We start from the raw sequence: 27,519 nt of genomic DNA on the forward strand, positions 1-27,519 counted from the left end.
TTCTAATAATCCGTCTGTGGTCAGAGGTCGTCCTGCTGCAGGAGGCCCCCCCGCCCCTCCCTTTTCCCGGCCGGCTGCCTTCGTCCACATCTTGAAGCAGTTAGCTGAGCTCACAGTTGTGCTGCAGCCATTCACAACGAGCCTGTCTCTCCTCCAGTAGCAATTAAAAGATTGAGTTACACGTGTGACGCCTTGCTGCTGCCAGAACAAGCAGCCGTCCTTCAGACGAGCGGCAGAGCGAGGCGACCGAGCTCGAGATTGGTGATTAAATGATCGTTTCCAAACATCCTGCTGGGGATCGTTATCAGCTTTTCCTCTGATTCAGGAAGCTCTGACCGGGTTCATTTGATGAGTCTGATTCGCACATTTGGAAATAATCCCAGGATTTTATTAAACCTCTTGAACTGAAGATGTTTAAAAAGTATCACCAGTAATATCAGACATAGTGAAACCTTCTAGTTTGTGTTGAAGCTTTAATTCAGTTTAGTTTGAGGACTCTTTGCCTCAGTTTACAATTTACTGACTGATCCCACAGCAGATATACAGTTTATTAAATTAGTTTTACATCCCTATTTTATCTCGCCCTAATTTCCTCCTCAGTAATACAAGTCACCCTATTTGAAATGACTTGTCACATCTGTAAGAACTATAAGCTCATCCTGTATGTATTAATTCTACTGTTATATAAAAGAGAGTGACTTCAATCACTGAGTTTCCAAAACTTGATTTAATATTTTCTCAAATATTTTCACATAACACAAAGTTTCTAGCAAAAATACAAAATGTGAAATTAATTCTCAGGCTGGAGTCAGAGCAGATCAACGGCAACACATCAGGTTCCACAGAAAGAGAATAGCAGCTTGGTTCTCAGCTCGTCATCACCCAAAGTCAGAGGGAATCTGAAAACACTATTTGTTTTTCTACAAAAGTATAATATTAGGAGAAATCTTCAAAAAAAAAAAAAATTCTGAAAGCTGAAGGAATTTTAGACAAAAGGTTTATATCTGGTACAAAGACTTCCTCACAGGGAACGACCAGTAACAGTTCCATACAGTAACTAAGTGTATAAAATAGCTCCTATATCTCCTCTTCTGAACAGGTTTGGGATCTAAAATGCAACAACAACGGAATTAAAATAAACTATTTCAGCTGTAAAGTATATGTAATATCTCTGGACTGGTTTTTAGCTTTTACCCCTTGTGCAGCACAAGTTGCAGTGGATTTTGAATCATAGGAGGACAAAGAATCAACTCTGGACTTTGACTCATGTGGTTCGTTTGTTGTCGTTTGTAGAAAAAAAAGTTCAAATGTGTTAAAAATATCTTTGGACCTGATTTGTCTCCACAGTGTCCTCACACCACGTGTCCTCACTATCCACAGTATCCACATTATGGGGACAGCTCACGGTCTCCATTGGCTCCAGAGCATCTACTGCGACCACTGAGAGGCCCCCGGGGGTCTCCCATTCCCTTTCAGGAAATGCTGACCTTCGTGGCCGCTAGGGGTCCTCCTCCATGTCGTCCAGATTGGGTGACATGATGAAGTGTTTGGGGTAGTGCAGGCCTCTCTCGTCGGCGTACTCCTCCCAGCGAGCATCATCACTCTCGTGAGTGATGTAGCGCTCACCTCGACGGGTCTCGAACTCCCTGAGGTCCAGCCAGGTCTGGTAGTCCTGCAAATGATGACATGTCATTCATATTGTCAGAGATAAGCCCAAAGATGGGAACATCACTATCACATCACTATTACATATTGGGCGAGTCTCATTTAATACCTTTAAACCGTTTTAGTATTTAGAGTCAACAAAGAAACACTATCTTTAATTTAACTGATTACATGCGATGGAGGGCAGTAATTATTTTTACTACAGAGTTACATCTGAATATCTTTAATGATTGTAAAACTAAAAGGTTCAGTTACCTGCAGCCAGGGGTGACTCAGCGATTTGTCCACGCTGTAGCGCTTCCTCATCTTCACCTGCAGCAGGTTGTTAATCAGGTCTATGGCTGTGAGGAAAACAAACAGTCTCAGAACTGTTAAATCCCCATTTCACTGTATGTTTACGTCTTAATTACATGTTAACACAAAAGAATTGAGAATGCAGTCCAGGAAGAACCCAAACTGTCCCTTACCCTCCTCTGAGATCTCCTTCCAGGGGTTGGGTGGGTACATAAAGGCAGCGTTCTGGATCTGGTCGTTGATGTCCTCATCTTCATTGAAGGGAAACGTCCCGCTCAGACTGACGTAGATGATGACGCCGACTGACCACATGTCCAAAGATCGGTTGTAGCCTTTGCTTCGAAGCACCTCAGGCGCCAAATAAGCCGGCGTACCGACCACGGATCGACGGAAAGACTTCTCCCCGATGATCCGAGCGAAGCCAAAGTCACACAGCTTCACCTGGAGGTGAAGGTTTTGTTTAGAGTTCAGAGAGTTTGATTAAATGTTTGAAGTAAAAACTGAAACCTTTTTCTAATTAGAGTTCTAGTTCTAGTTCTGACCTGAGGGAAGGGTTCTGCTGAGGCCAGGAGGACGTTCTCCGGCTTCAGGTCACAGTGGACGATGTTCTTGAAGTGAAGATGTCTGAGGGCCACCAGGATCTTTGGACAAAGGGATTTAACACATTTGCAACAATAAATCAATGGAGTTTCTACTACTCTGATCAACATCAGTCACATCGCAGTGGTTCAAACTGTTGTGATCCACGGTCCGTTTGTCTGGTGATAAGAACAATAAAACCATCAGTTCTTGGTCGTCACTGACCTGTATAACCAGGAACTTGGTGAGGCGTTCGGGGAGTCGACTCTTCTCGTTGGATAAAATCATTTCTAACATGTCTCCGTGAAGCTTCTCCATGACGACGAACACCTGCTCCGGCGTCTCAAACATGCACTCCAGGTTAACGATGCCGGGGTGATGGAGGTTCTGACAGAAACAAGGCGGGAACGTTAAAAACTGGACACGTCCTGAAAGACGACCTGCAGCTTTAGCACTTTTTCCTTCATCTCCTCTTCGTCACATTGCTGGTAACAAACTAAACTTCAACCTAAATCTAAACCTTGTTGTAGGTTCAGTGTGTGAGCATGATAATTGTGGATAAACCAACATGGTGACGTGGCTGCAACAAACATCAGCGACTCCTGTGGCATCTGTGTGCATATCTTATCCAAATGTCTTCCAGCTGCTGTTGTGTGGTACCTGGAGAATGGCCACCTCGTTCCTCAGCTGGCTCTCCTGCTTGGTGGGAAACCTCATTTTGTCGATGATTTTAATCGCCACGTCTCTGCCCGTCTTTCTGTGTTTACCTACATGAGATCATTAGAAAGAGGTGAAATTTAAATTTGTCTTTCCTCATGTTTTACTAACTTGTTCCTCTGATTTTCAGCGTTATTATTTTCCAACATTTCATGACTGAACATCCAACTCTGTTTCTCCTACAACAATATAATATTGAGGCCTGATGTCTGATAAATCAAGACGTTCATGTGACCATATCAGCTCCTTTCTGACAGATTGTCTCACCTCCGTAGACGACCCCAAACTGTCCAGAGCCAAGAACCTCGTCTGCAAAGATCTGATAAACTGAGCTGATATCCTGAGCAAAAACAAGATAAGACTGGTTTCATATGTTCAAAATAATTCAACAATATATTCCACAGTTTGTTTGTTATGCTTCCTTTTCTAGTTTCTTTCGAATGATTCTGGTTTTAACATTTAAACATCAGCAGAGTCAGAGTCATGGAGCTCTGCATCATTTAATGCAGTAAGATGACTTACCACATTTTCTTGAATCTGGGAGTTGGACACTGATATGCTGATAGAAAGTTCCTCTGTGAAGAGACAAAAGCAAAAAATACAGAACATAAATGCACAAAGCACAGATTCAGTTACCACAGAGCAGCGACAGGTGAGGTTTTATTTTTTTAACCTTTAAATCATTAAAATCTCATTTCCTACGTTTCCTTCTTTGTTAGCAGAAGAGACAACGGGAGATTTCCAGCTGAGATCAAACCATCACGTTTGTTCAAACATGATGAAAGAACTAAAATTCTTTTCCAGCTGTCACAAAAATAAAAGCCTCGACTTCCTGTCTTCTCTTTATGTGTTTTACTGTGTTTAGTCACACAGCATCACAAACCCTGGCATGCTGCGTCGGTTCAGCCTGACATGAAAAGGGCACATCACATCATACGTAGAGGAAACCTGCCGCTGCAAGTGAGTTTCCACTGACGAGGTCATAATGATTTCAGATCGCTGGCTGGAGTTTGATTGGTTCATTCCTCAGGGATCGAAACCTGCAGTCTGCTGCATGTAGAACTATTTAGGTCATCGTTCAGAGAGTTTATGTAAGTGTATGGACAGAAACAGTAAGATGCCTGTGTTAACGCAGAATCATCTGCAGTAGGTGTTGAGTCTGTGTGTTAAACTGGAGTTAGCCTAGCTGAGCATAAATACTGGAAACAGTGTGGTCCAACGATGCACCTCCCAAGCAGCAGCTCTCATTAAGATTATTAATTCATTCATTTTATCACGTCTGCACTGACGAAAAGATAATAACTAAAATAATCCGTTCAGTCGTTCAGAGGAGATCTGTGTGTGTGTCAGAGTTTCAGTCTACTTGATGATGTAGGTAATAATATAGATAATTGAACCTGAGCTGAGTTTGTTTCTTATTGACTTCTGTTTCTCTCTGTTGTGTTACATCATCTGTCCATTAACATACTGCAGAACAAAGCATCCATTATAGGAAACAGAGTGAAGCTCGACATTAGTGGAGAACACAACTACATCCTCTAAAGTACGACTGTATTATAACTTCTTCCATCAAGTTCATCGACTTTTATTTATTTATTTATTACCTTTTAGTCATTTCAGTGTGGAGATCTAATTTTGACATGAAAGTTAAAAGACACTTAAACCTGAGATTAATCAGGAGCCAGATGAAGCTGAAAATCCTCCAAAATCCTTTCAGTCATATTAAAATATCAGCAGTTGGTCAGTCTGAGTGTGTGCGTTGTGTAACAGTTGTCTCCCGAAACAATATTTGGAATCTACACACGTCCATTAAAGCAGCAGAGTCTAGTCTGATGTAAGAAATGACTCCATTACTGTGTCAAAGGGTGAAGACAAGTTTTAAAATAGACAAAACCTAAATAAAACCTTCTTTTATTAGATAGATCAAGCAGACTCAGTGGACAACAGCAGCAACGTCTCGTCTATGTAGTAAGTGACATAGAAAATCATTTATGTGCTTCAAATTAAAGTTTCCAGCTCCTGCACCAACAGCACCTGAGACCTAAGATCTAAGACCGGCTGTAGACCTGTCCTACACAACTTGGATTACCAGGTCCTGGCCTCAAAATGTCACACCTTTCCCCCATTTTGCCATCACCACCCAGTACTGAGTACAGAATATTAATACACTTGCCCTTCCTAGCTTGGGTGGTAAGTATGAGCGTTAATGGCCGACCCGTCTACTCAGCAGAGTACAGGTGCAGTGTAAAGATGTTTGATGTGTGTTACATATGAATCCACCTCTTAACACTGATTTACTTTAAGTTCTAAATTGTCTGTGAGACGTTGTTATGACGTGGAAACGTGTTTTCTGTCCAAACGCTGCTCGTACATCCGTGATGTAAACAGGAAACTTGTCATTGTGAAAGGTCTAAACACAGATGATGCTCAGGTGAATCCTTCTGAAGCTCATACCCTAACTCACCTGTCCTGTTTAACTCTGTCTGAGAGACGACATCAGTTCAAGCGTTTAGTTTTTCTTATTCTGGTTGGTACTTACTGTGGTCTTTCCCCTGCCCTGGCCCGGTGCAGACGCTGCTCTTGGGTGTAACAGGCATCATCGCCTGTCGAATGGCCTTCTCCCAGCTCTGGCCCACGTCCCGCCCCACACCAGATGCTGCCAGCACGGGGTTGTGATACAGGCTGCCATTGTCCTCCCCGACGTAGTACACCATGTTGGCTGTGATCACCTCGAAGCAGTGCGGGTTGCTGCCTTGAGGCAAGCTGCTGAAGTCCTGTGCAGGCTCCACCTGCAGGATCTCGGACAAAGGGATTTCCTGCAGTTTGTTAAGACAGATAGTGTCACAGGTCGCATGCAAGATTCAAAGTGACCTGACTTCACTTCAGAAACTTGAATCTCTGCACTTTTAAAACATCTCTCCTCTTGAAACTCCTGCAAACGTCACTCGTGACCATTTTCAAAGTAATTTCAGTCAATGAGAAGAATCCACATGGTCTTCACTATCATGCTGTTTCAGCCTGTTGCTGCTCTCTCCATCCTCTTCTCTCTGCACAACTGTGAGATGCTCTTTGAATTTCACAGTTTAAAACTTCCCTTCCTTCCTTCTCTGGCTGAGTGCATCCCCCTCCTCCCCCCAGAAAAACCCTAAACCCTGCCAGATCAAACATATAAAGAAGAACGGCTCACTGGTGTCTTAATGTCCCTCTGTGTCATCTACTCGTCTTGTGTTTTGCCAAGTTCGCCCCCTTCTTCCCTCCTCACCACCAACCACGCCCTCCCATTAGCATCTACTTGTCCTCTGATTAAAAGGCAGGACGTGCCCCGGTCGTTTTGGGCACGAGGCAGCGAGGCAGCAAGCCAGAGAGAGCCGGCAGGGAAGCGACCCGAAGCCCTGAAACCACCACAAACCTCCCCTCCCTGCCTGCACCCCGCTCTCGCTTTCTCTTCAAAGGAGGCTCTCTGCAGCGCTTTGTGGTAAAGGTCAGCAGGTCGCTGGCAGACAGAAGATGAAAGGACGTGGAGTATGACGGAGAAAAATGATGGAGCATGAAAAGAGCTGCAGCTGTACTGAGATACGTCTGATTCAGAACTAGATCAAGACCCTTTAAAAGTCAAAGAGTTTAGGAGTTAAACCTTCAACCCTCAGTTTAATTAAGTTGGCTGTTAGAACAGTTTAACCAGTGTCGGGGGCTGATTGTGATTTAGTCACATTTCAGTCACTATTTATATCTTCTGAGCATTTTGAGAAGCAGCAGTTTCCATCTTTGCTGTGCTGTGGTTCATTTGTCCCACTGCTCCACTTCAGAAGCCGGATTAACTCACATTTGAACTAAATGTTGTTCACTGGGATCAGCTTCAAGGGCTGGTTTAGGTTTTCTTAAGCATATTATAAGTACAATGTTCCATTCCTGGTTGGCTTCGCTCTCCAAGAGCTGTTGCTACTAGGTCACAACTGCACATGCACACAGGGATGAACCTAACAGTGACAGCTCAGAGGGCGACAGCCATACTCATAAAGCTGGAGTTACAATACAAAGCCAAGGTTCCAGTGCGCCTGTCAAAGTGCAGTGGAACCACTACAGAGGAATTCACATTAACAGTGTTACAGCCTCTTTCAGGTTCTGACTGTGTGATCATCATAGTTAAAACAGGTTAAAGAACAGAAGCAGCAGCTCTATGAGTGTAGAGGTAGTAGCATTAGAAGCTAAATTGATTCATTGAACTTTGTTTACTTGATATTTTTGTAAAATACTTTGATCTCATGCTTTCTGTGGAACTTTGTGTCTTTGTGTTACATTATTATATTATTATTATTATATTATTATTATTATTATATTCAGACACTGATTAGTTGCTTGCTCGACTCTTTTAAAAACTTGTGTGATAACTTGAATTAAACGTTTCTTTCATTTGAACTCTGTTACATTTTCAGGTTCGATATTAGTGAAAGCTTTACATCGTACCATCAACATCCCGACCTGATAAGAATAATTACTGTAAACTATCTGGTTGATGGATGGACGGATGTCTAATGAGCTCCATGGAGCTAAATGTTACAGTATGAACTTGACTCCTTTCACTTAACGTCATCGCTTTTGTTTGACTGAGCGGCTGAAACCAGATCTGGTTAGACTGGGTTTCTTACCTTGTAATACTTGGCTCCACTTTCATTCTGATAGAGAGTCAGGCTCTTGCAGTCCAGCCTCCAGTAATGTCTCTTCCTCTGTGAAGATAAAACAGCTCATTAGGGACGGCCTGAGAAACCAACACATGATCTAGACAGGTTGGACATGTTAACATACTGTATTTACTGTATTTATAAGTTCAATTAGAGCAACACACTAATTAATAAATGCAAAAACAAGTGTTTAATCAGGTGTTAGGTTTGTTGGGGTATATTTTTGTATTCACTGGGTTTTGCTTCTCGATCTGATGTATTTGCAGGTTTATCAGTAGAAGGAGGATGTGAGATAACACAGAACCTGATTAATTCACATTTTACCACATACGTAATATTAAGTAGTTCTATTCACATAAAATAGAAGAATGGAGGAGAGCTCTCATCTCAGTTCCTCTTTCTGTTCTCACCAGGTTGTCGCGGCTGGTGTAGTGCACCATCCAGCCCTCTTTAACAACTGTGGAGCTTTTCCTCTTGGTGTGTTTGATGGACTGAACCACGCGCATGAGAGGGATGTTGCTGCTGGTAGACGGGCTGCATGAAAACAAATAAAAAGCACTGTGGTTTTAGCAAATGCATCAATACACATGATTAAAAATGCAATTATCTTTCTGAATTATGGACAATTAGTAAAGTTTATGTTTCCTGTATCCAAGCACGGCCTAATGTTACATTTGAAATCCACACTGCGTTCAAAGTTAAATCTAAATCCTTATGAACCTGACTGGTGATCATATGAAAGTCTAAGCTATCTGCTTCTGAACCAGCGTCACCTGATGGCTCTGAGCGTCTCATCATCTTTCTCGCCGTCTGTGCAGGAACCCTCAAAGAAGAGCTTGTCTTCTGGAGTCGACAGCTCGTCCTGCTCGTCCATACTGTGACCTCCGTCACTGTTGACGTCACAGTTGTCCACCTCCATCGTCGCCTCGGAGTCCAGATTGGGACTGGCCGGTTCTGCAGAAACGTACAGGATATAACCATCAGATGAACGTTCAACCAACATGTTCAACCAACTGCAACAGAACACATGAAACCAACTCACCTCCGTTAAAGTCGACTTCGCCAAGACAGTCTCTGGGAACTTTGGCTGCACATCTCTTATGGCAGTTAAATTTACAATCTACCATAAAAAAATAAATCAAACAATTATTAAATATAATATAAATTATTCATCTTACCTGCTTTGTACTACATCTGGTTCTGGTCATTTTCAAGTTTGTAGTATTTTTTTATCATATCTCTAGGTGTTAATCTAAGCTGTTGCCAGAAATGATAATTTAATGATGTAAGAAGAATTAATTTAAGAGATAAACTGAGATCAATATTCGTTGAATGTGGGTTCCGTTGTGTCATCACCTTTGCACTGCATGCCCTGGCGGAAGAGCCCCTTCAGCAGCCGTTTGCAGAACTGGCACATGGTAGGACGAGTGTAGGTGTGGACGGAGAAGGTGTGAGGGACTTTGACCCGACCCAAGACCATCTTCTCCATCCAGATGGGTCGACCACTCAGCAGAGAGTTACGCTTCCCAGCACCCAAGAGGGGGCGCTGCTGATGGAGGAGGAAGAGTAAAAAGGTTCAACAGAGAAATCCTAACTTTTACTGAGAACAAATAAACCAACAAATGTGCAGAAGTTAAAATGGAAAATGTCCTTTAACACAAACAGCATTGATACGATAGTTACTGTAAAGGTTTTCAACACACACACACACACACACACACACACACACACACTGACCTGACAGCTACAGGATCGAGCTCAAGACAAGGAAAAAGAAAAATAAATAAATAAATCTATGTTCCTTTTGTCTTATTGACCTCCAGTAATTCTGATGTACATCTCTCATCATTAGGCTGCTGATGTTGTTAATCACAGCCTCACAGAACACTTTCCTTAATCAGCTACTACATTATGATCATGTTGAGTTACTGATATGATGAATCACGTTTTACTGGATGAGGAGTTTGATTCAGCTGACAAACGTCCTCGTGAATCACTTTAACCACCATCTGAAGAAAACTGTGTTTGGTTTAAACAGCTTTGCTTTGTGTGATAATGGTGCAGCCAGGTTACTAGATGGGACACTGTAAAACAAAGGCCTGTAGAAAAACAGAATGCACCAACTAATGTGAAACACACAGTGTACCGGATTGAAAATAGTACAAAGACACAGAAGCTGAAACTGAGAAATTTGATGTATTTTTTATTGCATTAATTTTTTTTTTAAACATCGTCACTGGAATCATATTACTATGACTATTTTAATCCCAGAGCATGAAAACTGAGGGAATAATTGGGGTTCATTAGGTTCAGATGAAACATTTTGATAACTGGTCCCTCGTCATCAAAGTAGCACACAAATTAAATCTTTTCCATCCAGCACAACGATGAACAACGTGCAGCTCACACACCTCAGTGCAGCTCACACACCTCAGTGCAGCTCACACACCTCAGTGCAGCTCACACACCTCAGTGCAGCTCACACACCTCAGTGCAGCTCACACACCTCAGCGCAGACAGGAGCAGGAAACATGTGACACAATAAACCTGAATCAGTGGAACAGTTTGATAATCCACCTCCACCTTCTCCGTATCACAGACTGCTACAAAGAAGCGACACATCTCTCACATCTAATCAAAGTCTAATTAGGGATCGTATTGTATCACAGAGCAGATTAACTAAACATGATAAGACCTCCCTGAGAGCCAGTGAAATGCCAAAGGTGACAATGAAATTTAACCACGAACTGTTGTCTGAACGCGCCGACACGCAGCTCCTCTGACATTTACTCTTTAACTTGACAAAGACATTATTATTATCACCCTCAACAGCTCGTCGTCCTTCTTTCGGTTTATTTATTCTTCACTTTATTTATAATAATTTTCTTTTATTTAAAAAAATATCATGAGAAGAACCTTTAACCTATCTTTATCATATCTAAAAGCAGAACTGTTTTTCTTTAGTAGATAAAAACAGCAGCTCACTTTAATATTAAACTAAATTCAGTGAATTACTCATTAGGAATTATTAACTGGCCAGTTGAAGACTTTTTATGACCTTTTTATGCTGATATGCATCGATATCTGTCTTTTAGCTCTGTTTTTGGTCTGCACCAGCTCCTGAAGGAAATACCTGCTCTTTATCTGCTCAGTGTTGATAGAGGTGTAATGAACGGCAAACACAAACCTGATGTTGTAATAACTTTCTAACTGTGTCTGTTCATCAGTACCAGAGAATAATTCACATCACATTGATGTTTTACAGCTGAAAATGAGGAACCACATGTTCCATCCACACAGACTGTGACCTCCTTTTAGGATACCGACAAAATGCTTATTGCAAACTTTAACTGGAGTTTGGACGTTTCACATGTTCAGTGTCCATTAAATGTACTAAATGATTTCTCACACATAATAAATAATATGAATGAAGTAGTCCAGTAGTAGTCCCTCTCTTTATATCTCACATACACACACACACACACACACACACACACACACACTAATTCATTATGCATTCTCTAGCCCTCTTCACCACAACCGAAGTCTTACCCCTCAAACAGTCCTTTAACGGTTTGTCTGAAAGAATGTCCTGATATAAAACTCCTAACGATCCTCTCAAAGATAACCAAACAACCACACACACACACACACACACACACACACACACACACACACACACACACACACACACACACACACACACACACACACACACTCATGGCTGCAGGCGAACCACTGGATTTTCCATCCAGTAAACAGAGACTCACAGAGCTTCACACCGAGCGACTCAAATACACTTTGATCTGCATCACATAATAAAATACAACAACCAGGTTTTGTTGATTGGACAAAAGCTGGACTGTTTTTAAACATACTGATTTATCTTCCAAGTATTTCTGATGTTTAAAAACTCCATGAACAAACCATGAAATTCCTGCTTCATGAGACAGATTTCAGGTGATGGTAGTAAACCCACCTCATCCTGTGGCGTCGGGGTGAACTCAGTGGACGGTGGACGAGCGACGGACAGAATGGCGCCTGGCAGGGAGACGTTGGACAGCCGCCTCTTCCTTACCCCACTGCAGTTGTTGGGGATCTTGAATGCACATCGTTTGTGGTAGTTCAGTCCACATCCTGCAGAGAAGAACATGATCACAGCACTTTAACGTCCTTTCATTTTGAGTCATTTGCCGTAACTTCTAACCATCAGGTGAGTCGGTGCAAATTAACGCTATAAACGCATCAGCTGTGTTTCTGTGGTACAGAACTGTTTTAATCCACCTAGCTGTGTACACAGCCTGCATGTCACATGACCTGCAACATATTCTTACACTTCAGGTCTATTAATTTGAGTCAACGAGCATGAAACACTTCACAGAAAGCACCAAACCAAATAATATAGAGAGAAATTACAGAAATAGAAAAGTAGAATCAGCGCTGTCAAACAGTGTTTACACATAATTCAGAGCTGGGGTCATAATAACTACCCAATGTTGTGCTTGTTCATGTGTTCACGCTCAAACTGATAAAAAAACAAAGATTCCCACTGTTGTTTTGTCTGACTGACTGTCTGGTGTTTTATCTGATGTGTTCCTGTAGGCTCCTCCCTGCACTCTTAGGTAAGACATTATGTTCAGGTCAGTACGTGCTGATTCGGCTACGCTTCTGGTGCAGACACCTCATCACGCTATGGAGATAAACCTTGTTTAAAGTCAAAGAACTTAAGTTTAACTAGTCTCAAAACCAATGATAACAAAAGATCCAAATACCAGAGTCTAAATTGAGGGTGAAGCGGGTGGATGGTGGGTGTACAAAGCGCCCGAGTGTAACACCACAGACCCAGGTTTCACACAAGTCCACAGAAGCTGTTTAGGTGACGTTGTGGTTTTGTTTAAACACAACTAAACTAAACCTTCTGTCTGATGTGACTTAAGCTTCTCTCTCTCCGCTAACTCCCACTGTTGACACGGTGTGGTGAGCGTTCAAGGCCGCGTGCTTCCTCCAATCGAGCCGCCAATGCAGAACCTCTGTGGGAAGACTAGACTAGACTAATCCTCTAGATCCCCACTTCCCTTTGTGTAGGTGACGCATTGTTATGGGATTTGCTCTTTTGAATCCAGGCTTTTCATAAGATAACATCACACGTGTGTGTCCAAAATCAACAGTCCTATTCATAGTAGAACTGCTCACAGACGCACAGACTCTCTGTTGGTGTGTTTCAAAATGCAGGTATGTGGATTTTAAAGAGCTCAGGATGTGGTTCAGGAGTTGCTAATGACAAAAGCTTCCTTCTTTATTTATCACAGCTGTGTTTCTTGTCCTTCAGTCCCATCAGTCGACGTGAACAGGCAGATTCACTGGTTGTTTTAACCGGTTGTATAAGAGGAAGCCATTTCTGCACTGACAGCTGCTCTGCTGCTCGGAGCCTCGAGCGTCTCTTTCCTCAGCTTGGCATCACTACAGTTAAGATGCACTCTGACGCTTCTGAGTGCTGAGATCAAAAACTTAAAAGACGAGGATCTTTGAAAAACAGTTGCAGGAAGTCTCCGAGTCAATGAAGACATCCTGCTGTACCGTCAGTGGCGCTTTGATTCAGGCCTGAAAACCAGTGTGTGAAACTGTGTTTGTTGGACGTGTGCCTGGGCGTCGACTTCACTCGATCGGTGTGGACGTGGCAGAAATCAAAGCAGAGGTTAAACCCTGAGAAGTAACCTCACACAACCTCCGTGAAAATAAAACCTGGTTCAAAACAAACATGAGATCACAGCAAATGAATCAGCTCCACTTTCGACTTCTCTACACTCCAAATCAATTTTCTGTTATTCGTCATTAGACACTTTCGATTGGTCTCTGTTACGCTCATTAAAATTAGATTTCTCTTACATCACCACAGAAACATTGGCAGCAACATCACATCCGCTCGTAAAGTTGAAATGACAGGAAGTCTGTCTGAATAGTTTAACACAGAGACATCCTGACTATCCACTTCAGTATCTAATCTATCTCACACCTGATGTTGGGTTTATACTCCAACATGTTTCGGTTCCTGAGGTTCAGGTGATGGAAGTTAGTGATGTACAACCAGAAAAGACTTCTCTAAAGTTCAAACTAAAAATACAAACTCTGAAGTAAATAGAAGCAAATTTAGAGTTTGATGCTGCAAAAACAAAACAGAGATAAAAAACATTGAAAAGTTTCTAAATTATTATTATTATTAGATTATTCTAAAATACCTGGTGACAGCTGATGGGATCATGATCGGCTATAACAGGAGCAGCCAAAGGCTCAGTGTTTACAATGAGTCACAGCTCATTACTACGTTTCTACATTTCATCATGTTGTGAGAAGATTCAGGGACTCGACTCTTAAAAGCCAAAGGTCCAGAGCAATGTTGACTGTGAATATAACCACATGAGCTGTGGAGTATTTTGAACAACTGCTGTCACTCAACACAGTCTGCTGCAGAAATGCAACCTGCTTAAGTAGAGTAGAGCAGTTTCAACGTGTCACACAGTGATTTGATCCAGATTTACTGTGGGTATCTGCAGATAGTCAGTATTAAAGTACTCACTCTCCACTCTTACCTTCACATTTGAGACCCTGTCTGACAAGCCCCCACAACATCTCCCCACAGTCATCGCAGAAGGCCGGGGCCTTGTACGAGTGAACGTACAGCGTGTGTGGTCGGATCTGGAAGTCCTCGGTTGTAGCAAGAGCTGAAATGAACAGATACACGATAAATAACACGATGTGTTAGAGTTGATAACTGGAGAAGGACGAGAGCTCGGCCGGTGTTTTATCAACCAGTTCAGCTTCAGGTAGCAGTCAGAGCATTTACTGAACTGAGAGTCACTGTGTTGTTTCTACACGTGGACCTTCAGCACAGTGTTAATGACTGGATTCATTGATTGGACCTAAAATCAAATTAAAACTAATTAAATTACCTATTTTGTTATTAACAAGATTAGAAAAACTCGATTCTTCGGCATTAAGTTCTAACTACATAGCGTTTAAATAAGTTCCTGTTCATTTTACACTTACTACTAATAACACATTTGATGAGAGCTGGTTTTCTCACTCTGGCCACATCGTTCTTTCGATGCGTCTGTTATTAGTAACAGTCGTACGTTTCCTCCAGAGCAGCAGAAGCTGCACTGACAGCAACAGTGTTAAACTAATAAACCAGCAGGGAGCTGCAGGCCTTTGCAGCAGCAGCAGCAGGAGGAGGAGGAAGTTGTTGTGGCATAGAGCCTGATGCGGTTCAGGCTGCGACTGTTTTCTTCCTCCGGTGTAATTTAAACCTGCCGCGGTTCTGCGTTCTGGGTGTTCAGCTGTTAAGGTGTCAGTTTTAGTTTTTACAGCCCAACCTGTCGACACAACTCAGGAAATGACAAGTCTGTACACAGTATTATGGTTACAGGGTGCAGGGTGATCCGCGGCAGCGCTGCAGTGGAGGAAATGAGATCGGAGGGCTACCTCACCTCTGTCGCCTCAGGGGTTAATTAACAAGAGAGGAAACAGAAACAAACCAACACAAAATAAATGTATGAAGTCATGTAATGGATGGAGAAACTGTCCGGTTCGAGCTCCTACTGTAAAAGATTCATTTAATAAAACATGGGTAATATTACTATTAATAAATGAATGCAGGTATGGTTAATTGTAATAGTTCAATACAGCTGCATGTATGTAAAAACATATTAGAATCATATTAATTATGACATTAATTTAATTAGGCAACTGTAATTTATGTTTTATTTCTTCACTAGCAATATCTGGGAGCACTAAAATCTGTCACGTCTCAGCTGCTACCAGACTACATAAAGATTTAAGGATGATTTACAAATAAATAAATAACAAATCAAGTGTTTTATGCTGGAATCAGGTCAGGACTCCGTTACTTATTAAGCATCTCAGAGCAGGAAATCACTCCTCCAATGTGGTCCCACTTTAAAACTAGATCTTAGCAGCATCCTTAACTTAGAGATGTCCTAACCGGTTATCAGCGGGAGGAGTTCACAGAGACAGAGGCAGATTCTGCAGAGGAGGACGTTTCAAACGTGGAGCTCTTTAAAATGATTAGATGAGTTTGATTAGGTTCTGTATCAACGGACGTTTCAGCCACGACACCACAAACTTACAGATGAGGCTCAGATTCACTCACTTCCCTACGGTGCCGCATGAAATCACTGAAAAACAAACTGCATTTATGCAAATCGCTGGTTTCCCTGTGGCTGTGTGAGTCGTTAATGATTCACATTAAAATCAACAGCTAAAGCACCTACAATGATGTTTATGCTAAAAAATGTATCACAGCATTAAATGAAAGTGGATTAAACCTCTGGTCATGTTGATAATGGAAGAATGTGACTGTATCAATGTGATGAGGATCATTTCATGCAGTGAAGTATTTTATCAGTGGACTCAGAACTTCAATTATCCACTAAAACCAGAATCCATCCATAGATCTAGAATTTGTGCTTCGCTGCTCTGAGTGTTTTATAAACGGGGGGTCACACACAGAGGTAATCCAGAAATACTTTCCAGCTACAAATTACATCAGTGACTCTGAGATGCTTGATAAATACAGGTCCCAGACCTGGATACAGGAACCTAAGGTCTGATAAAAAGAATGGATGATTACTGGCCACGGGGGAACTGATGCTTACCAGAGAGCACCACCTCGACCAGGTCGCCCTCCTGGATCTCCTCCACCGAGGTCAGACGCTGCAGGATGTTGTCTGAGTTTAGGTCGTGACGGAACAGCAGGATCTTGTCATACATCCCGAAAAATCCACATTCAGGGAACTGAGGGGAAGCAAGAGGAGGAAAAGGAGATCAAGGACATGTGGAGAGAGAAGTTCAGAGAAGTGCAGCTGATAAATATACTCACAGAACGTTTATATGACAGAACGTGTTCAAATCACAGAACGTGTTCAAATCACAGAACGTGTTCAAATCACAGAACGTGTTCAAATCACAGAACGTGTTTGTATCACAGAACGTGTTCAAATCACAGAACGTGTTCAAATCACAGAACGTGTTCAAATCACAGAACGTGTTCATATCACAGAACGTGTTCAAATCACAGAACGTGTTCAAATCACAGAACGTGTTTGTATCACAGAACGTGTTCAAATCACAGAACGTTTATATCACAGAACGTGTTCAAATCACAGAACGTTTATATCACAGAACGTGTTCGTATCACAGAACGTTTATATCACAGAACGTTTATATCACAGAACGTGTTCGTATCACAGAACGTTTATATCACAGAACGTGTTCGTATCACAGAACGTGTTCAAATCACAGAACGTGTTCGTATCACAGAACGTGTTCAAATCACAGAACGTGTTCAAATCACAGAACGTGTTCAAATCACAGAACGTGTTCGTATCACAGAACGTGTTCCTATCACAGAACGTGTTCAAATCACAGAACGTGTTCAAATCACAGAACGTGTTCATATCACAGAACGTGTTCGTATCACAGAACGTGTTCAAATCACAGAACGTGTTCAAATCACAGAACGTGTTCATATCACAGAACGTTCATATCACAGAACGTGTTCGTATCACAGAACGTTTATATGACAGAACGTGTTCAAATCACAGAACGTGTTCGTATCACAGAACATGTTCATATCACAGAACGTGTTCAAATCACAGATCGTGTTCATATCACAGAACGTTCATATCACAGAACGTGTTCGTATCACAGAACGTGTTCATATCACAGAACGTGTTCGTATCACAGAACGTGTTCATATCACAGAACGTGTTCAAATCACAGAACGTGTTCAAATCACAGAACGTGTTCAAATCACAGAACGTGTTCATATCACAGAACGTTCATATCACAGAACGTGTTCATATCACAGATCGTGTTCATATCACAGAACGTTCATATCACAGAACGTGTTCAAATCACAGAACGTGTTCATATCACAGAACATTCATATCACAGAACGTTCATATCACAGAACGTGTTCGTATCACAGAACGTTCATATCACAGAACGTGTTCATATCACAGAATGTGTTCGTCATCGATTATTAAATCAACAGAATAAACAACCAGTGAGTTTGTTTTTGGTTTATTAACCAAATTAAATACCTGAAAAACTGAGATACTGATTTTTAAAAGTATTATGATACTAATATTACAATATTACTTGTCGTTAACGTTCTTCACGAGTCTTGTTAAAGTTCTCGATTAATACAACTTGTTCGTTTTACTGCTCAGCCTGCAGGTGGTGATAGAGAAATGATGAATGACTCAAAGTCATAAAGAAAGTGAAGCTGAAGCAGCAGGAAGACCTTGTTGAACTGGTGCAGTAGATCTGTACTTTTTAACTCTTGACCCTAAAGTAGAAAATCTTAAACAGAATGAGTCGCTTTGTCAACATAACAACTTTTCTACTGACAGCCAAGTTTTCATTCCCGTGACTTCATCCCTCGTCAGCCTGTTCCTGAAGTTAACCATTGCCTAACCTTTTCACACGAGGAACACATGACATAACCAGTTCAGAGAAAAACCACACTGTGAAACTGTGCTACTGGAATATTGTGAGTGCTGAATCCGAATCAGACAAAAAAACACGGTTCACAGCCTGAAAATCACATTTCCTGGTTAAAAGCAGCAGCAGCTGTGAAGGATTTCAAAAGGTTTCTCTTAAAACCTTAAAAACCATCTGATGGTAGCTTTAAGTCTAGGTCACTTCTGTTTGGGGGACATGTGTCTAACAGTCTGTCCACATTTGGTGAGCGAAGTGAAGCTCTGTCCTCTGTTGCCCCTGAAGGGTTTTAAATGACTTTAGTTCAAATGCTACTGAACTGACTGTGACACGTCAGGATCTTGTTTTTATTAGTTTAAACTTGTATTTGTGGATGATGTGTTCACTGATAATGGTTTTTGGAAAACGTATCTTCTTATTGTGCAATCAAATATTTCTCTAAAGCTTTTTCTACCGTCTGCCGTCAGAAATGCACTAAAGCACAGAACATATTCAGACTTTCCCCGAGCGAGCTGCACATCAGAACACAAATGTCTGAGTCCGGCAGCCTAAAGGTTTCCTATACTTTATCCTGCGAGCCCCCAAGACACATCCTGATCAATGCTGGAATGTGGTCCTCCCCCACACGCTGCACTCTACATCCCCACTCTTCATGAAATTAAGCAGTTTTTCCCCATGTGAGAACAGTCTGACTAAAACAACGCTCTGACCCATATTGACATATTTTAAAACTACCTGGAGGATTTGGATCAACTGTCAACTGGCCACTGCAGAGAGCGTTAAACAGGAACATCTCAAATCTCAAACTCATGCTCTATATTGCAGTTTGCATAGTGTTGCACAAGCAGTTTCTTGCACACTGATCCAACATGCAGCTCTGTGTTCTATGAATCATTCAACCTCCCTGAATATGTCATAAACCTCAAGAGAGGTTGAATGATGTGGTGCAACTTTTTCAGAATTAAAGTTTCCACTAAAACCATCTGAGGTTTGTTGAGAGGTTAGTAAAGAGAATATTATACAGATAAGATGCTAAAATGTGTGAAAATGTTTCTAAATTAATTCATTAAATGGAGTCAGAAGACTAAAAACCCAACATGAGCACTGGTGTCATGGTGTGGTGACTGTTGTGTGATGTTCTGCACTGGATTTGGGGTTCAGCAGCCTCTGCAGCACGCAGACACGCAGGTGGAGCAGCTTCCTGCCCCGAGTTAGCAGGATGTTAGCAGTGTGCAGGTAGCACGCAGCATGGATCCTGCAGCACCCAGTGACAGCAGGAAACCCAGCCGACAGGTGACGAGGCAGAAGCTGCTCGGATCACATTCACGTGTACCGTGCACGCTGAACGTCAATCATCAATTATTGCTGCGGTTTTGTCACCGACACCCAGAAGTCGTCAGCCGCAGCTCAACACAGTCTGAGTGTTATTGTAGCAGAACACAGGGACGGGATGTTCGGATGCACCCAGTTACTTCTATACTGGAAGAGTTCTCAGAGCAGCTGAGGATGAGCTCACAGCGTCCGACTTGTGATGGACAATCAAACAATGAGCCACTCGGCACAGACGTGTCCCAAAAACCTACAGAGTCACTTCATCAGTTTCAGTGTTTTTGTGTCTCCAGTCGTTATCTGACCCTTTGTGGTCATTGCTGTGGTTGTTGTACATCCCCCTTTAGTCACTCTTTGTCTCTTTGTGGTCGTGTCTTGTCTCTTTGCAGCTGTTTTGTGTATTTTCTATACCTGTCGTTATCTGACTCCCTCTCTGCTCTCTTATTGTCAAACTAGTTGTGGGAGTTGTGCTTCTCTTTCTAGTTGTTTGTTTGTTGTTAGTTGTTGTTTTCTGTCTGTAGTAGAGAAGTGCGTCTTCGTGGTTTTGTGTGTCTGTAGTTGAAGTCTGACTCTTCTGTAGCTGTCTGTCCTGCTCCCTCTGTCTTGTGTTCTACTCTGATCTGTGGTCATTTGCATCAATGTGTGGTGGTGACGAACACACACACTCATCAGATGTGATGAGGACACAGTCATGTTTGAGCCGTCGTCAGCTGCTGCCTTTTCTGAGGTGAGCAGGGAAACACACTAAGAGTTCGGTTAATGGAGTAAAGAGTGTGTGTTTAATACACACTGATCCCCTCTTTATGGCTAATCCTCCATTAACCAGGTTTAACCTCCACACACAAACACACAGTCCTTGTCGCATTCTCTAACGCCCCCAACAAACTCATACCAGATTTGTTGGAAGTCCACAACCTCGTTGTGGTCATCAGGGTCACTGAGGCCAAAACCTGCAGGGCCTGCTGTGACCCCTGCCGCAGGAGCCGGGGGAGACGTCTCCGCCTTGAATGTTGTTTTTAACTGAGCCAGAGCGAACGCACGCCGCCGCTTAATCTGTGCAGCCCTCGAGCTATTATTAGAGAGACTAAGTGTTCATGGAGCCCAATAATCCAGGTTCCAAAAAGGAGGACGACACACTTGATATTCAGTTCACACACACACACACACACACACACACACACACACACACACACACACACACACACTGTCACTTCTTCGTTTATTAGTTCGTATTCTAGGAAAATCGCGTCCAGTAAGAATAGAGCTCTGTTTGGTCTGGATGGTGATTTTAACCACATCCACTGCACATGTGTGGCTAATTTTTAACCCCCGCCTCTGTAATCATTACATTCATAATTACCTACTTCTTGTTTTTTCAGTTCCTGGTAAATTTGATTTCTTTTCAGCTGTTTCTCCTCATCTGGAAACATGTCAGCACCGACATACAGAGAACCGATTCAATCACAGAGAAAGTTAAAGCTATCAGGGAGCAGGACCATTAAAAGCACATGAAATGTGCTGCTGGCTACAGGTGGGACCTAGTTCCTCTACTATATGTTTAGATTTCTGCTGAGTCAACAAACACGACGATTAGATGAGAATTAGACTGGATGAGACACGAACAGATGATTTTCACCAACCTGAACATACGTTTAGTCTTTAATGGACAAGAAGGAAACAAAAGAAAAATTCATGTTTAAAGCAGCATTAATTCTAGTGACGGCTAACAAATACCAGTAGAAGACAAACAGAGTGTGTAGTAACACACACACACACAGTGAATGATGTTGGATACACTGGACAACCGGGTTCAGGCAGAACATGACGACTCAGTGAGATAAGACCAACTCTCCCGTGTTCTTGTAAAACAACTAATGTGGACAGGAAACAGCAGCTTGCACTTTTTTGTGCAGAGAAATTTGCCATGTCACAACATCCTCCTGTGTCCCCCCCCCCCACTCACCAGAGGCACATTTGCTTTCTGACACTTTCTGCTTTCACACATCTGACGGCAGCTGATAAAAACATTTGGAGCAGCAGTGATGTGAAGAGCACAAACAGATAAAACAGCCGTTATCTTCCACTGCAGGACGCTGAGAGCCTTTCAGCTCCAATAAAACACAACTCGTTCACGCTAAAATGGACCTGAGAGAAACATGACGGTAAACAGCCGGAGCTCCTGTTCTCCCTGCATCCGCTCGGTCCGTCACCTCATTCAGGGAAACAACAGGAAGCAGCGCAGAGTGGGTCAAGGTTGTCAGTGTGTGGGAGTTTCATTCACGCAGCTTATTAAAGGTTAAAATCAGTGCAAAAAATAAAGAAATAAAAATGTTCATTGTATTTTTCTGTCTGAGCTTAAATTCATCCGCTGAATCAGATCATTACACTACTGTAAATATCTATGTTATTATCAATGCTTTCTATGCTGTATATCATGTCTTTAGATACATCTTATACATCATATTTGAATAATGTTTTATTATTATTGATGCTACAAAGTGTAGAATTCCAACCTTTTGACATAATTATCATGTTTAGTAGTAATATCAAAAGTTATTATGATGAAATCCAACACTGGGAGTGGGTGTTAGGGCGTCTCCTCTCCCCATCCCACCCTGTTCTGGTTGGCCAACTTGTGGTCGTCCGTGAAGAGACGAGAACAATTAGAAACTCTGCATGAAGCCTGTTGGTGCCTGGAACTGTATCTATCATTGTTTTCATGGCAAAAACTTGTTTCAAAAACTTTTCTGGTTTCTAATAAAATCTGACTTTGTATTTTGTCTATTTATAATGGTTTTTAATGGTTTTTAATTGTTTTTAATGGTTTTTAATGGTTTTTAATAGTTTTTAATGGTAATCACTTGATGTCAATGTTTTGATTGTTGAAGTTTAACAAAGCCATTGTTTGGCTGCAGAAATGAACAAATGACTACTTGAAATCAAACCCACAATGAAAACGACTATTTAACTAAACTAAACTAGATTTACTAAAGATAAATCCAGCTGAAACAGCGCAGGCGACTGAATCGGAGGAGGTGAACTACAGTCACACGATGTAAACAAATCAGCATGAATACGAGTTGTGAGGTCGGACTCAACTGTTACTGTATGAAAAGAAGACATCCACTCGATAAGCCCTCAGAGATCACATGGTCGACCACAGGAAGACAGACGTTTCATCTACCAATCCTATCTCATACACACACACACACACACACACACTTTTCAAGAAAAGCTGCTACTTTCAGAAAACAAACATTCATTATTGTCATTAAACACTACAATGTGACGTAATCTCCCTTTAAAGTGCATCAGACAGAGCTGTTATCATGTCTACACGGTCTAACCCACCACACTGACTTCAGATGCAAATAACTATCAGATAACCTGCTTAGATCGGGCTCAGTAGATGTAACAAACTAAACATCAAACCCAAACCAGTTTCCTGTTTCTGATCCGATGACAATCGGTGAGACGGAAACAAACCCACTTCCTGGTTGTTATCGCAGCGACAGGTACCATCTTTGCAGCTGAAGAAGCGGGTTAGAGGTTGTTTCTATATTGATGTTCAACAGCTGCACGACAGCGGCTCAGTTAAGACTCGTTTCAAAGGGTAACGTTTGCCCTGCATTTCAGAATGATACGGACTATTAGTCCCTGGACTCCGACTTCCAGGCAGGCACCTGATCCAAGGTCACAACCTATCCCACAACAACCTCCGTCAGGCTGCAGGTGTTTCCCTGCATGTGCCACACAGAAGCACAGAGGAGCTGGGCTCAAGTCTCACATCAAGGGAAAATAATACTCTTAATAAAATAACTTCATTTTACTAAACACAGGACAGAGCTCAGTCAGGACATTAAGACGTGTAACCAGGATGAAACTGATCTGAGATCAGATGTTCTGAACGATTCGGGCTTTAATCTAAAGTCTAGATTAAAGGAACAATAACAGACACAGTAACTGGATTAAGAGGATTTTAGAACACGACTGAACCTCAGACAGCAGCTGTGTGTTTTATAACAAAGTAAAAGGAAGTTTTTAATTCAGAGTTTCAAGTTAAAATCTGTTGATGAAAACTCTTAATTCAAATTCTTCCTTACGTAACTTGTGTAACAGAAACTAGATAAGACCAGATTAAACTTGACTTAACATGAAATCATAATAAAACCTGGTAAACAGACAAATCCAGCACCTTCTGGACATACGACCTCCTTTTATTGATTTTGAGGAAGCTTAGTGCTTCGTGTCATTCATATAATCCGGTTTCATTATTTCTTTATTTCATCATCTTTAAAGTTTAAACTTTTTCTGATCATCTTTTTTTTACTTTGCACAGGAGATGATTTCAACTGTCCACACACACAGTAGCAACGAGTTTCTAGATAATGAATTATCTGAAATATAAATAATAATAATAATAAATGATCATTTTGACACTAGAATCCTGAAAATGTTCCAACACTACATTTAAAATGTTCGTACGCAGGTGGAGTGATTGTTAAACTGACATCTCCCTCTCTCTCCTACTTCTCCACCTGAACCACCACCTGGCCTTGGAAACCATGGAAACCAGCAGAATGGAGGATGGGGTCTCGCGCATCACCATGGCGACAGAGAGACGTGTTGTTGTTTTAAATGTTAGTTCAGGTGCTGGAATCACTTTCTTATTTACTTTTTCTTTTTCAATTGATTCTTAGCGTTTTCTAGCATGAGAAGCTGCTGCTAACCCAAGTTAGCTTGTTTTATTCTTCCTAACAAACGTCAACATCGCTTTCAATCGTCCAGCTCTAGTTTACAAAATGTAAAATCTACAAGCGCCATAAATCATTTGAGTTGCACTTTACTTTGTGGCCCAGCAGAAACACTTTGGCTGTTTAATGTCTGACGTGCAGCAGACTCGAGCTGCAACTAGTGATTACTGAATAGTTTTAATTCACTTTTCTGCTGATGCAAAAGATAAATAAAATTCTAATATGAATTTATTTCTATCAAAATATTAAACGAGCCATAAGCAAAGTGATTTTCACCAGTTTTCCCTTAAATAAACTTATTTTAGACTAAATGAACCGTCAAGTAAATCATTACTGTGTCAACAGGTACGAAAAATTATTTTTTCATATTGTTTATATCACAAACAAAGATAAATAAGTGTCGTTACACAATCCAGGACAGGTCCCTGCATCTGTGTGTACAGTGAGGTGGGGGTGGTCCGTGTGGTGACCCACAGAGGAGGGAACTTCCCTACTTCCCCACCACCTCCACCCCTTCCTCCCACACACACAGTACAGTACAGAGGCCGTGAATCAGACCTGGAGCCTCCATCCACCCGCTGCTCACAGCTCCACGATGTGGACACAAAAGAAGGAAAGAGGTCATTCCAGTAATGACATCATGCTGTAGGCTGACCAGTGACCTACGTCCAGCATTTAACCTAAAACTATGAATCGTCTGCTTTTTACTGAGAATCCAGTTGGTTTTTAATATGAAGCAGCACACACACAGTTTAGAGCTGCTTCTAATCCACAATATGTCTGAGAAGAAGCTGAAGTGTTTTAGTGTCTCCTTGGAGCAGACACTAGTGTTGAGTCCTGACGTTGACCAATTCATTTCACTTCGTGTACATTTGGACACGTTAGAGGACCCTGAACACACGTTTGGTTTCATCCTCCAGTGTGAACCAAGCTCTGAGAAACTGATGGACCACCCTGCTGCTCCTCCAGCTCACAGCTGTGAAACAGGAAATGAAGAGCGCTGACACAGCAACGCCAACAGGAAGTTATATTCCCCGTGAAAAGGCTTTTCCTCTGCTGTACACAACCACCGACAGGAGGTGACAAGTGAAAGTATGTGAGAGGAACACGAGGAAGGTGAAGCGTCCTCAGCTTCCTTCAGGAGTTCCTTCATGGAAAATCATTAACTTTAAAGCAGCACTCCAACATAACTCCTCACAAATGAAGGTCATTAGGAATTTAAAGAAACAAGAAACACAACGAGCGTTCAGAGACGAACTGGAAACACAGCTCCATGTCATTAAACAGTAGGAGGCTCCCAGTGATGTCACCGGGTTCTACATCAATCTGCAGAATAGTTTAATTAATAAAACTGAATTAATAATAGATTCATCACTAGTTAAAGAAATGCCAGAAATAATGAATCAGCTGTTGAAGGAGCTGCTGATGAATCATTTTAGAACTAATTATTATAACTTTAATGGAATAAATATTTTTCATTAGACGTCTCGTCTCTATTTTAAACTGCGTTTGTGTTTTTCTGTAGTAACATGAACGACTTTTAGTTCTTTACTGTTGCTGTGAGGACGTTTTGACTGGCGTACAAAGGTTGAGGCTTAATTTAGGTCAGGTGAGGGGGGGGGCTGTGAGTGTCCTCAGAACAATACAAAGACCACCGTGTGTTGTGGTGCAGCAGACGCAGGTGGTGCGTTCAGTGACGGTAAAACCAGAAGATGTTAGAGATAAAGTGGAGGTGAGAGCAGACGTGTGAAGTAAAAGAAGCGTCAGAACCGACTCTGACATTAGAAACGTTGGAGCCGCTTCACCTGAACCTGAACCTGAACCTGAACCTGAGTCCAACACAAAACCGGTTCAGCTCAGTTAAAGCTTAATGTGAGAGTTTGTACAGAACTGAATCTCAGTTCCTTTTATAATCCAGAGAGCTCCTCTGTAATGAACACTTTTCATTCTGAACACCTCTCTCAGAGAATCACCGCTCTGCAATTAAACGTTCTCTACAGAAACACAGTTCATTCACTAATTTAAAGAAACCTGTGGCTCCGTTGAATCAGTTTTTAAATCGACTTATTCCATTTGAATCACTGAACAAACGAGCAGTTCATAATCTCAACAACTGTTGATTCATCATTTTAAAACTCTTGTTTGTCTTCGAGAACAGTCAACGACGTCTTTTTGTTGGTGGAAACCAACAGTTTGAAAACATTATGAACTCAGATCACTGGACTCTGTGGTTCTGATCATCATGACGGCCTCTTTGAGTGACTCCTTTAATTAGAGACCACATGAGACACTAGATGATACAGTATGTTCACATGTATGAATAGAAGCACACCTGAGTCTGAGTCTGAGTCTGAGGACGAGGAGGAGGAGGAGGAGGAGAAAGGAGGAAGAGGAGGAGGAGGAGGAGGCCTTCACTTTGTAAACCACAACAGTTCTTTTCAGTTCTGGTGTCACTGAGCTTTGAGCCAAAGAAGAAAATCAGCTCTTAATTAAAAAACCTTTTACCTTCTGGTCCACGACGGAGCAGACGAGCTCCCTGACAGCAGACAGCGAGTGCTCCCCGGGGTCGAGGGTGACCGTCTCCCTGGTAAGTCCGATCTGGAGCAGGAAGGAGACTCCATGAATGGACCCCCGTGAGTTTGTGGGGCTGGGGGCCGTCTGGCTGCCGTTGGACAGCCGGCTGCAGAGGGTGGCAGGCGGGCTGGGGGACGGCGATGGTGTAGGAGGGACGGCGTGCTGAGGGAAAACTGGGAACGTCCGGGAGGGAGGCGGGCTGCTGTCGTCAGACATTGGCTGCTATCTGTGACGTCGTCCAGGCAGAGAAATTCCTCGTAGGTGAACCACATCCAAAAAATCAGTCTGAGCTTTGTTAGCAGAGCGTTTTCTGTCTCGAATCACATCTCTCGCTGTTAAAATCCTGCTCCTGCTCCACGCCGGGCGTCTCTGAGGTAGAAATGAACCAAAGAATCCATTTAACAAGG

The 27,519-nt window shown here is 42.1% G+C and overlaps 1 protein-coding gene across 2 annotated transcripts; it reads right to left on the bottom strand.

Moving 5' to 3' along the window:
* Window positions 1-1,498: 1,498 nt before the first annotated feature.
* On the bottom strand, window positions 1,499-27,352 carry LOC113149156 (serine/threonine-protein kinase D3). 2 transcript variants are annotated; one of them, XM_026341052.1, is made up of 18 exons: window positions 27,044-27,352; window positions 16,607-16,745; window positions 14,522-14,653; window positions 11,914-12,071; window positions 9,291-9,483; window positions 8,977-9,054; window positions 8,708-8,888; window positions 8,345-8,468; window positions 7,902-7,979; window positions 5,795-6,071; window positions 3,778-3,830; window positions 3,523-3,595; window positions 3,199-3,305; window positions 2,764-2,925; window positions 2,502-2,600; window positions 2,133-2,400; window positions 1,921-2,006; window positions 1,499-1,672 (listed from the first exon to the last, which is right to left on the bottom strand). In XM_026341052.1, the coding sequence occupies exons 1-18, from the start codon at window positions 27,326-27,328 to the stop codon at window positions 1,499-1,501; spliced, it is 2,667 nt and encodes an 888-aa protein (XP_026196837.1). In that variant the 5' UTR covers window positions 27,329-27,352. The 2 variants fall into 2 exon arrangements, with proteins under 2 accessions (XP_026196837.1, XP_026196836.1); XM_026341051.1 differs by having other exon boundaries at window positions 9,291-9,480; window positions 27,044-27,328.
* Between the last annotated feature and the right edge of the window lie 167 nt (window positions 27,353-27,519).

Source organism: Anabas testudineus, chromosome 24 (genome assembly GCF_900324465.2).
Source record: "Anabas testudineus chromosome 24, fAnaTes1.2, whole genome shotgun sequence".
NCBI classification, from domain to species: Eukaryota; Metazoa; Chordata; class Actinopteri; order Anabantiformes; family Anabantidae; genus Anabas; species Anabas testudineus.